The following is a 12,956-nucleotide window of genomic DNA, read 5'->3' as shown; positions in this document are numbered from 1 at the left end:
CATTTCTTCAAGTTTAATCAATCCAACTTTAATCTGAGGTTGCAATCCTTCCACTGCCGTCTCCAAGCACCTGTGCTCTTTAAGCACCTCGTTTGTCAGTGCTAAACTTTTGTCATCCATCTTCTCTAAAGCCTTAAAAACTCTCTCCATGCTCTTTGCACCCATGTCCCAAAACATTTTGTCAAACTTCGGACCATCACTGCTATTAGTCTTGTCATTATTAGCAAAAGGGCCGAATTATTAAATTTGAAAAATAAAGGGCTGCCTTTGTCATCTTTTTGGGAATGGTATGTTAGATTTCGTGATGGCATCCAGAACTGGTGGACGCTGTCCATCTGCAAATGTGATCAGTACTAGGATGTTATTGGCTATGTTTTTACAAAAATGAATAAAAGGGAGTCAAAGATGTACCTTGGTGTGTGTGTGAGTGGAGCTTGGGAGGCCTGAACCACAAAGCACACTGTGGTAATGTGCTGGACACCCTGTGGAGATGAAAAACATTCGTGATCTGCTCAGTGATTTGTTTGTCCCGCTGAATTCCTGTGGTGTCTCCAAAACCTGGTGTGTCGATTATAGTGAAGGAGTATGGGATCTTGAAATAATCCTGATAGTTCATTTCATAGGCAGTGACAGCAGACGTTTGGCTTACAGCTTGACTTCTAGATGTTTCTTCATGGATTAACTTGAACCTGAAGTCATCCTCCCCAGTGGACACCTAAAATGTAGTTTACCATTGCATTGATCAGGGTGGATTTGCCAGAACCTGTGGCTCCGAGGACCATAATAGTTTTTCCAGGTTTATTAGATGTCCTGTTTCCAAAGGTCCATTTTTCAATGTTGTTCTCATTATTTATGAACTCTGATTTCAAAGGCAAAAGGTAAAGTCCAGGGTTTCCATCTTTAATCTTCTCACTTTGATGTTTTATTGCAAATTTACCTTTAAGTTTTTAACAGGTAGTGTCTTCTCTTCAATTGTGTCGCTGGCCTGACTCACACCAACTTGACAAACGGCTCTGTGTCTGAATTGATATGTTGTGTCAGCTAGTAACTTTGTAATTGTAACCTGTTCAAGGGTCTCTCTTGTGTCCACAGTCTTCCACTCTTCATCTTCAGGTAGTTTATACTCCACTCTGTACCCTTTTGAATCAAACTTCTGGACTCATAACTTTAGGGTTACGCTGTTGTCTGTTCGAGAATCAGTCACAAGAGGCTCAGGTTTAGATGGAAGCTGAAAGTTATGGCTGATGAGACTCCCAGATGTATAAAGATAGATTGTCACCCCAGGAGATTTGTCATCAGGGATGGAGTGAGCGAAATCTCGTTGTCATGCTATTTTGGTTAATTTCAGCAAACTCAATGAATTGCTGGGAATACTTTCTGAAATTCTGGATGATTAACTCTTCACTTGGCTCTGACAGATGATCTGAGGACTGACAAGGGGCCTGAAGGTAGCGTTTCATTACTGATATGTATGACTGAGACACATGGAGTGAGGTGAAAGTCAAGCAGACAATATTTTTAATATTATTGTTGTAAATTAATGTATCCAGGCCATTTATAACAATATCAAGTTTCATCTCTTTAATTTGATTAAAGACATTTGTGATCATACTGATTTCCTTTTCTCTTTTATCCAGCCATGATGTTATACCACGCTTCTTAAATGGTGACTCTTCCTTCTTCTTCAGGATGTCTGCGAGCTGTTCCTCGTTTGCACCCTCACCTTATATTTCGTAAGACCCTTGCAAGGTCTTTTTGGAAAATACATTTATATTGATTTAGCATTGATTTCAATTGTTCTCCATTTTCCTTAATTATCGGAAAGTTATTGACAACACTGTCCTTCATGATGTCATTACACCTCTTGATGCGCTCGTCTATCTCCTCCAGGACCTCCTGAGATTTGGACACGAGTGCCACACTGATCTCTTGTACCAGCTGAGCAGCCTGTGAATTTAGATTTTTCAGTGGGTACAACCAGACCTGGATAGGCACTGCTAGCTCATCATCTTTCCCAAGTTTGTTTGGCAAGTTTGTATAAATCTCCATGGCATCCTGATAGCTTGTGGGATTCTGATGAAGGGCAAAATCACCATAGAACGTGCAGTTAAAATGGTCAGCAAATTTCTTGTCAGAATCTGTCAGCAATTTTCTTGTCAGAATCTGTCATTTTAAATCTCCTTTTCCATCTACAGAAATAAATTTCTTAATTAATATTTCTAGTTGTCCTGTAATATCTTGGTTCTGTTCCTCTTTAGAGATGTTTTGATCAAAAATAAAAAAGCCTGAGCCCAAACAACACGGCCGTGACAACATGGGTGGCCGATTTCTGATCTTAAATACTTCTGGATAGATGACGTTCTGCCTCCCTAAGTGGTTCATGGTGAGCTGTTCCATTCTGGTGGTCATGCTGTAGTGCAGGGTGACCCTGGACTGACGTTTGGATGATTTGGTGTCATTGAGGTACTTGGCAGACCCACCGACCTCAATCAAGCCACACAAGAAGCTCGCTTTAAGTGAAGCTGTCATGTTTAGGATGGAGGTTTTCTCATCCAAAGAGTCTGACTTGATGATGTTGAATTTTGTGTTCTTCTGGGGTTTAATGTTGAGGTCTTTCTTGAGGTTTTCAAAGTCCCATAGAGTGACACCTGGTGAAAAAAAACAAAATTAAAGAAATAAAATATATAATATGGATCAAACCTGGACCCACATACCACTGCAGGTTTTTTTTTTTGAGAGAGCAAACCTAAAATGGTGAATTTTAACCCACCTGGAATGAGCAAGTCAGGCGACAGTCGTGGAGCATCCCCACCTGGAAAGGTCGGCCCAGGGCCATCTCCAAAGGAGCCATCTTGAGATGACAATCCCTGCCTAAGGAATTAAGCATGCAAATGATATTAACGTCAGTATTTTTAAAATTCATATAAAATCTATCCATTTTCTTGGCATCTATACTAATAAAAGGCAAAGCCCTCACTCACTCACTCACTCACTCACTCACTCACTCACTCACTCATCACTAATTCTCCAACTTCCGTGTGGGTGGAAGGCTGAAATTTGGCAGGTTCATTCCTTACAGCTTCCTTACAAAAGTTGGGCAGGTTTTATATTGAAATTCTACGCGTAATGGTCATAACTGGAAGCTGTTTTTCTCCATTTACTGTAATGGAGATGAGCTTCAACGCCGTGGGCGGAGTTTCGTGTGACATCATCATGCCTCCCACGTAATCATGCAGTACATAGAAAACCAGGAAGACCTCAAAAAGCGCTGAAGAAAACATGCATTATATAATTGAGAAGGCAGCGAAACAATAAGAAGCGGCGAGTGACACATACAACCATATTCATGAGTTCTGCTACTTGAAACAAAGCGATGTAAACCTACACTTTAAATTAAGTTCATAGACAGGCTGCGCTGGCTTTGTAATTTAGTGCCTGCCCATATAAGGCCGTCCGTCAGCGGCAATCCAATAGCAAACTCCCACTAAATATTCACGGGTGAAGGACTGTGCTTATGCAGAGGAAGATGAGATGGTCAGGGTGGTGTTTGGCACAAACTCAGCAAACTACTGAGAGAGAAAGTTTTAAGTGCCAGGACTAAGGTAACATTAAATAAAGCTATGGACATAGCACGAGATGGCACCAGCAGAGCTGGGAACCTTCGATGCAAGTACACCGAGCGGCTCACGTGAACTGGCGAGTGCAGAGATAAAAAGCAACAGTTCCAAAGAGCTGAACAAAAACCGAACTACACAATTGAAAAGGCAGCAAAAATATGAAGCGTCTGATGAGCATTTCATAAATGCAGCTACTGTGGAAACAAAGCACACGGTGGAAAAGTCAATGTCAGCTAAAGGAAGACAGTGTAAAAAAACCGTGCATGCAGTGTGTCAGGTCTCAGATAAAGAAGAAGACGAGCTGTTTATTGATGCAGTAAGAAATGAATCGATGAATGAAACCTGTCATCTTTACAGCGATTGACAAACACGGAATGTAACTTGAACACAACACATCCTACAAATACGAACCTGATTGAAAGAAATAATGATAATCAAATCCTTGATGACAGCAACACTCAGTAACACTCACAAAACAAATACTGTATATTGACAGTCATGTTACGTTATTTTTAAAATGTTCCCTTTTCTTTTTCTACCTTTTTAACACACTACTTCTGCTGCGATCTGGCGGGTATATATATATATGTATTGTGGAAGGCTGCGGCTTCCCAGGCGGTCCGCACCCCAGGTCGACAGGAGGAGCTCTCCGACACCAGGATGCGTGCCCGAGGTCCAGCAGGGCCTTATGGACTTTGTAGTGTTTATACACAGCCCTGCTGGATACCTTGGGACCACCAGGAGTCGCTGTGGGAGGACTTGTGGGATCTGTTGTGCCCTATGACCCGGAGTACGTCACAGTCCGCGTGGCGGGAAGGAATGGCGTGCTCGGGTGAAGTAAAGACTGATTGCCCTGTCCCGGAAGGAATAGGGAACTGTGGACTGCTGGGACAGGAACACCTCCGGGTCAGGGGCTATAAAAGGACGGTGCCTCAGTCCAGACACTGAGCTGTGCTGGGTGGGAGAGGAGCAAAGTGTCTGGGCGAGGAGGAGAGGTTATTGTGTGTAGTTGTAGTGAATGAGTAGTGTGGAAGGTGCTTGGTGCACTGAGAGAAAATAAAAGAGTCTTGGACTGTAACCTGGTCTCGGAGTTGTACCTGAGGGTTGAGGGTGCACTACTGCCCCTACTGCCACAGTATATATATATATCCCGCTCTACATACTCGAATAATGGATACTTTATTCGCCATCAATGATTGTTTTGGTAAAGCCATACTCAGTGTATTCATTAGATGAACTGTAAAAAGTAAGAGCGAGGGAGGATGACTTATTGAGGCATGCAGGCTGTAGTCTTGCGTCAACTCTATCTAAATTGCTTGCGATCACATTTGAAAAAATATATCTTTTCAAGTTCTATTTAGTCCATATGTGTCAAACTCAAGGGCAGGGCCACATCCGCCCGGCGTGTAATTATATCCGCCCGAGATCATTTTATATACTGTATTATTGTTATTAAAGCCGGGTATATGAAGCGCTGGTAACACAATAAACTACAGATCCCATAATGCAGCACTTCAGCTGCCTTGCGAACACTTACCATGTTAATCAAGTCTACCTTATGATGCTGCAAGTTATTGCGGTGGCTACAGTTATTGCGCACTGAGTTTGCGGCGCTTTGGTGACTTTGAAGAACAAAAAGTCCGTCTACGTCCGGCTCGAACCTTGTGCATGTTTGGTAGCACATATCTGTGTGAGAAGCTCTTCTCAGTGATAAAGAATAACACAACAGCACACAGGAGTCGCCTCACTGATGAGCACCTGCAATCCATCCTGAGAATCTCCACAACACAGAACGTCACAGCAAACAGAAACGAACTTGTGGCCAAAAAGATGCCAGGCGTCCAGCTCTAAAATGACATATGAGCAAAGACAACTGAATGATTTGATTTGTTATTGCACGTAAGAGCAGGAGTCAACTGTTTTAACAAACAGCGTATTGCACTGATCTGAAATAGCTGTGTGTGTATATGTGTGTGTGTATGTATGTATGTGTGTGTATATATGTGTGTATATATGTAGATATATATGTATGTATATATGTGTATATATATATATATATATATATATATATATATATATATATATATATATATATATATATATGACAACAACACTCAACACTCACAACAGTGACAAAACAATTACATTAACAATCAGGTTACGTTATTTTCAAAATGTTTCCTTTTTCTTTTCATTGCTTCTTTAACACACTACTTCTCCATGCGAAGCTGGTATTTTACTATACTATATAAAAGAAAAGGCAACTTTCCTTTCTTTACACCTTTTTTCCTTTTATCCCAAACCAAAGCCTTTCTCTTTAACACTGCAGAGGACACAAAACTAATTTTCTTTAAATGCCGGTAAGGCACATTACCAGAGGCACAAATTTGAATGTTCACATAGAAAATGTAATTTCAATGTACCTGTACTTCTTAAAACGTTAATGTTTTACTGTTTAATAACTTATAGACTATAATTTATTATTTTTCCCTTGCACTCAGTGACCAAACCTATACACACACATATAGACACATACAAACATATACACAAGTATATGTATGTGTATATATATACACACACACACACACACACACACACACATACATACATACATACATACATACACACATGTATATAATTTGTGTGTGTGTATGTATGTATGTATGTATGTATGTATGTGTGTGTGTGTGTGTGTGTGTGTGTGTGTGTGTGTGTATATATATATGACAGCAGCAATCAAGCTGTGAGAAAACAGTAAAAGGGCGTGTCAGGCGTTGTGGTACATTTTCTGATGCAGCTACGAAAACAACATCGTGGCGCTGCCGCCAAATACACAAAACAATTACTTTGACAATCATGTTACATTATTTTTAAAATGTTTCCTTTTCTTTCTCTTTCCTTCTTTAACATACTACTTCTCCCGAAGCTGGTATATATATATAGATAGATAGAGAAATATATATATGAGATAGATACGAGAACAACACTCATATCAATGACAAAACAATTACATTAACAATCATGTTACGTTAGTTTTAAAATTTTTCCTTTTCTTTTTACTCCTTCTTTAACACACTACTTCTCCGCTCGAAGTTGGTATTCTGCTATATATATATAGATAGATAGAGATATATATAGATAGATAGAGATAGATAGATAGATAGATAGATAGATAGATAGATAGATATGAGAACAACATAGATAGATAGATAGATATGAGAACAACACTCATATCAATGACAAAACAATTACATTAACAATCATGTTACGTTATTTTGAAATTTTTCCTTTTCTTTTCTACCTTCTTTAAAACACTACTTCTCCATGCGAGCTGAGGTATTCTACTAGTTTTTAATATTATGCAAGGATGCTGGGGTAAGAAGAGTGTATCTTGGCAATACTGGGCACAAACCAGGAACCACTGCTAGAGGAGCTGCCAGTCCATTAGACTACAGCCAAATTCACTCACTCTTGAACCTGTTGAAGTGGCAAATGAAGTGGCATTATGGCTCATTGGATAGACTCAGAGCTGTTTTGGTCACCAGCGATGTAGAATTTGTACGTTGTGCTTTCTTCTAAAATATTTGCCCACCTGCCGCTCGTCCCTCACAACTTGCGAGGGGAGAGGTGCGGACAGGATGTTGCCGATCACTTGATCGCTAATAGGGGCAGGCGAGCAGAGTTCACATGCAAAGAGTATGGGGAGGTGGGCTTTCGAGGTGGGGTGTACATGGTAATAGCAGGGGTGGAGCAGCTTAATACTGTAGTAAGGAGTATAGAGAGGTGGGTGGGCGAGTGGGGGCTGTACATTCTAATAGCGGGGCGGAGAGGCAGTTCAAAAGCAAAGAGGATGTGGAGGTGGGCGGAGGAGGACTGATAAAATAAAAAGATTAGTGGAACCAGCCTATCAGATATCAGAAAAAAGAGCGTCAGGAAATGACGTCTCTGTTCTCAGTGTCAGTGCAGTCTGTATAGTGTTGCTAAGTGTACAGCAGCTGTCTTCAGTACTTAGCAAACCAATCTATATATATATATACAGTTGTTTAAGCATTAGGTGTGTTCTGTGTGCAAAAATCCTTGTAGCACTCACTGTGGTTCCTGTTAAAGTGACTCCCTCTGCCGTTTTTATATTTGCTCATATTTGGACCTGCGTCCATATTGCAAAAAGTGTGCAGAAACCCTTGCAGCACACACTGTGTCCTGAGCAAAAGTTTTGTCACTGAATTGCTGAGGGTTTTATGCGGATTGTATTAGGGCCATGGTGAAAAAAAAAAAATACGGACAAATTGAAGAAAAAAACTAACTAAAGTTGACATGTTCACTTTATTCTCGACATTTCCACTTTAATCTTGGCTTATGACGAGATTAAAGTCGACATTTCCACTTTATTCCCATAGTTTATTTTGTCTTTAAAGCAGAATGTTGTAAACTTTATCCTAAAATCAATGTTTAATTTACTAGATTTTCTCAAACCCGTCATAAGTTGTGTAGCACATTAAATGCTTTGTGTTAAGTGTTTGTTATGTCTGCAATATGTACATTTTACGACAGTGTGTTCTTGTTGGCGTAAAAGTGTTTGGGGTGAGAGTTGAGTGTCTGGCGGGATTGGTGGTTGGAAATAATCGCTTTCTGAGAAAAACTGCACCTGTACGGTCTCGTATCAGTATGCAACATTTTGGCGCGAGGATGGCTGAATTTTCACTTCCACCACCATCTCCCTTTTTTCCCTGCCTGGAGAGCCTCCAGTGTCTTGGTCCCGATGGCTGGAGTCTTTTGAAACTTACCTCCTGGCTCTTGACTTGCAAAATGTAAGTGATCGGCGCAAAGAGCTTTGCTCCTACACTGTCTGGGAGCGGAGGGACAGCGCGTGTTTAAGACTTTGGGAACGCAGCCACATACTCAGCTGCTGTGACTCTCCTGGAGCGCACTTCTCCTGCTTGCAAAGTGTTATTCTCTGCGAATTCTTTTTAAAGCGGACGACAGCAGGCAGGCGAATCGGTTCACCAATACATGGCCAACTTAATGGGTTTAGCCAGTTTATGCAAGTTCGGAGACATGCAAGATGAATTTATTAGGAATCAATTGGCTGAGAACACGAACAATCCAAAAGTCAGCGAAAAGCTCTTGCTAGAATCAGATGATTTAAGTCTATCACGGGCAATCCACATTGCATTTCAGATCGAGTCTGCCGTGGAGTTTGCCGCCAAACTCGACACATCTCCTGCTTCCTCAGCAGTGACAGGAGGCGGCTCAAGCACTGCAATGCACAGAAGACTCGGACAACTGCAACGAGGATCCCAGTGTGCAGCTTACGCGACAGCTTCCTCCAAGACCCCAGCGTTTTTGCGGAAATTGTGGCTCTAAATCACACTCCACGAGAGCACAGAGCTGCCCTGCCAGGGTCAGATATGCCAGCGCTGCAATAAGGCCAATCACGCGAAAGTTTGCGCTCCCCTCCGGCATTGTCAAAGCCTGTGACAATTCATAATGTGACATCTAGGCATACATCTTTTAAAACCTGCACAGTAGAACTAGACAATGTATGTCTTCCGCTTTTGCTAGATACTGGGGCAACAGTGTCTCTGTTAAATCTAAAGATTAAGAAGAAGTTTTCCCAGATCTCCAGCTATCTGCTCCAGTCACCACTCTTTGTGGCTATGCCAGCTCTAAGATTGACATTGTGGGTTCAGTTGAGCTGTCAGTAGACTATGGTTCTAAGTTTCTTCCGCAATTCACATTTCATGTCTCCCGCCATGGTGCCAACCTCTTAGGCCTGGATCTTTTTAACAGCCTTGGTTTTACCCTTGTTGACACTAGTGGATCTGTAATTCTTAATGTCTGCTCCCTTGGCAGCAGAGTGGCCATCACTTTTTGATGGACTTGGCTGTCTCTCTGCCTTTCATCACCAGCCTTTGCTAGATCTCACTGTGCCTCCTGTCATCCAGCCACCACGCCGCATCCCACTGGCTTTTGTGACGGGGTATCTGCTGAACTGCAACGCCTCCTGGAGGCTGGAATTATAGAACCTGTTAATGCTGCCCCATGGATTTCCAATTTGGTTGTTGCAAAAAAAAGTCAGGGGAACTACGAGTCTGTGTCGATCTAAGAGCAGTAAACAAGGCAGTCATTCCTGACAAATACCCTCTGCCAACTTCAGAGTAGCTAACTACACAATTTTATGGATCTCGTTTCTTTACAAAGTTAGATCTCCGTCAAGGATATCTGCAGGTGCCACTCCACCCCAGCAGTCGAGACCTGACTGCATTTGTCACTCACATTGGGGTTTTCCGATATACTAGAATGCCATTTGGACTCAGTTCAGGCCCGAGTTGCTTTCAGAAGATAATGTCAACCATCTTGGCAGGGATTCCAGGGGTTGTCATTTATCTTGATGATATAGTTGTGCATGGTCCCACAACCTCTACCCATGATGAGCATCTCAAAGAGTGTTTTCAGCTCTGGCCAGGCATAATCTCACTCTTAATGGTGATAAATGTGTATTTTCTGCACCTTCAATTGAATTTGTGGGTTTCCAACTATCTGCAGATGGTTTAACCCCACTCCAGTCTAACACAGAGGCAATTCAGAGAATTCCAGAGCCCACATCAGTAGCACAGGTTGCTTCATTTTTGGGTATGACTGCATACTATCTACGTTTTCTGCCGCAATACTCCTCCACTACTGCACCCTTACGTCAACTTTTGAAGAAAGATGCTCCCTGGGCATGGACTCCAGCCTGCACAGAGGCTTTTCAGTTACTAAAGATTCAGCTTGTTTCACCCTGTGCTGGCACACTTTGACCTCAATAGTCCCACCTTAGTCACATGTGATGCATCTGGAGCTGCTCTTGGGGCTGTACTGTCTCAGATTCAGGAGGGACTGAGAAACCTGTGGCATTTGCTTCTAGAGCTCTTAGCCCAGGTGAACAGAAATACTCAGTTAGTGAGTGAGAAGCACTGGCATGTATCTGGGCTGCGAACGGTGGCACATGTATCTGTATGGCCGTGCATTTACACTCAGAACTGACCACCAAGCTCTCACTGCACTGCTTTCTATATCTGGTTCTGGTCACAGGCCACTAAGACTGCACCGCTGGTCAGGCGTCACCAGCAGTACAATTTTAAACTCCAGTATACTCCGGGCGCCACAATGTGGTGGCTGACCTACTGTCTTGGTTCTCAGCTCCTCCAGTCATGACTCCCTGCCCTGATTCTGCTGAGCCTGAACTTGTTCAGCTTCTTCACACACCTCTAGTGGCCACGGTGTCACTCCAGGAGCTGCAGCAGGCCTCAGAGCAAGACCCTGTGCTCACTCAGCTTCGTACTTTTATCAGGCAAGGGTGGCCTACTCAAGTACCGGCTGAGGTGACGCCATTCCATCGTGTCAAGGATGAACTCACTTGCTGGAATGAAAGCTGTGTTGTTCGTGGTCTCTGCACAGTAGTTCCAAGGTCTCTCCAGGCACGAGTCCTGGCTATGACACATGAGGGCCATTTGGGTATTGTCCGTGTTAAGCAGCGATGTCGCAACCTTGTGTGGTGGCCAGGGATTGATGCTGATATTGAAGCTCTGGTCAAGGATTGCCCTGCTTGCCTTCTTAGTGGTAAAATGGGTCCTCCATCCACACCCCCATTGCAGCCAGTTCAGTGGTCTGTTAAGCCTTGGGAACACATACAGCTAGACATCTGCGGTGAGTTACATGGTGTTCCACATCATCAGCGTTTTCTTATTGTGGCATATGACCTACACTCTAAGTGGCCAGAAGTAGCCTCAGTTGGATCAGTTACAACCAGAGCTGTGATCGATTTTTGGAGTCCATTTTTGCTCGCTGGGGTTGCCAGTGGCTGTTTCAACAGATAATGATCCACAATTCACTTCTGTTGAATTTACAAGCTTTTTGATGAGTAAAGGAATTCGCCACCACCGCACAGCATTCTACCACCCTCAGGCCAATGGGGGGGTAGAGCGTCTAAATAAAACTTTAAAAAATGGCATTAGAGCACATTTGGCAGATGGATGCACATTTCTCTCTGCACTTCTCCAGACACTTCTTCACTACAGAGCTACACAGCACTCAACTACAGGCAGTTCACCTGCAGCTCTTATGATTGGTTGTGAACTTCAGCTTCCACTGGATGCGTCTGCGTGCCCAACCAGCTTTGCCCACTGCAATGCATACACACAACAGGGTGTACAAAGCCAGAATAAAATGAAGCAACATTTTGACAGGTCACGCAGGGTTAAAATGCCAGACATAATTGTATCAGATTGGGTCAGGGGTGTGGAGGCCACATCGAGAACATAAGTTGAAATCTTTTGGTCTTCTCCTTTACAAGTAATAAGCCAACTAGGACCTGCCACATTTTGTCTGGCTGATGGTTCCGATGGCATGCAAGCCGCCTCCATAGGTACCTGCACCACCAGTGCCAAGCTGTGACTCTTCAGGTTTTACACCAGAGTGGCTCGATTCAACTGCAGGATCATTGGTCCCTATGCAGAATGTGGATCCTGAGGTGTTGCAACCTCTGACTGAAACCATCTCCAGACGTGAGCGTCAGAACTTCGGCCAGCCAGATTCAAAGATTTCCTTACTGATTTTCACAGTTAAGCAGACTTTAGAATGACCTTTGGGTTTTGGAAGAAGCGCACAAAAAGAAAACAAAAAATACTTCTGTACTATTTCAATTACTTCTGAAAGTTCGAGCCTTATGTTATGTTTTACTGGGAGTCACTGTATTTGGTGGGAGGGGGAAATGTTATGTCTGCAATATGTACATTTTACGACAGTGTGTTCTTGTTGGCGTAAAGTGTTTGGGGTGAGGGGTTGAGTGTCTGGCGGGATTGGTGGTTCGGAAATAAACGCCTTTCTGAGAAAAACTGCACCTGTACGCTCGTATCGTGTGCAACAGTGTTCCCTGGCCCAGTTGTTGTCGCTGCAGCGATTCTTAAACTTCCTCTGCACTAAGAGGAGGCGCAGGCAGTGATCGCCACACATTGACTTGATATTCCTGCTCTATGAACATTTAGAATGCTAGCATAAATATTTGATATAATTTTCAGGATGAAATGCATTAAAGCTGGTATTAAACATGCAGCGGTAGTGTGGCTGTAGTGCTACTCCCTTGCATTAAGGGAGCCCCAGGTCTACATTCAGTGTAGGAACTTTATGGCAGGTGTGACGAGACTCCAGGAAGCGGGATGTATGAATGGGTATCGCACAGGTTTAACTGAAATATTGTGTAAATGTTGGGTTTGTGATCTGGTGGTCGGAGACACAAACACAGAATTCAATGGATGTTCATCTGAGCGGGCTTTCTTTACTGCACGTGCTGTCTGTCTG

At 42.9% G+C, this 12,956-nt stretch overlaps 1 protein-coding gene across 1 annotated transcript; it reads right to left on the bottom strand.

Annotated features, from left to right (window-relative positions):
- Window positions 1-1,295: 1,295 nt before the first annotated feature.
- On the bottom strand, window positions 1,296-2,580 carry LOC120521622 (verrucotoxin subunit beta-like; the record flags this gene model as incomplete). Its single annotated transcript, XM_039743117.1, has 3 exons — window positions 1,296-1,723; window positions 1,860-2,138; window positions 2,298-2,580. Coding segments are annotated over 3 exons (990 nt in total), but the record flags the coding sequence as incomplete, so codon positions are not given.
- Window positions 2,581-12,956: the final 10,376 nt, after the last annotated feature.

This window comes from Polypterus senegalus, unplaced genomic scaffold (genome assembly GCF_016835505.1).
Source record: "Polypterus senegalus isolate Bchr_013 unplaced genomic scaffold, ASM1683550v1 scaffold_1390, whole genome shotgun sequence".
Lineage (NCBI taxonomy): Eukaryota > Metazoa > Chordata > Cladistia > Polypteriformes > Polypteridae > Polypterus > Polypterus senegalus.
This window is presented reverse-complemented; position numbering and strand designations above follow the sequence as displayed.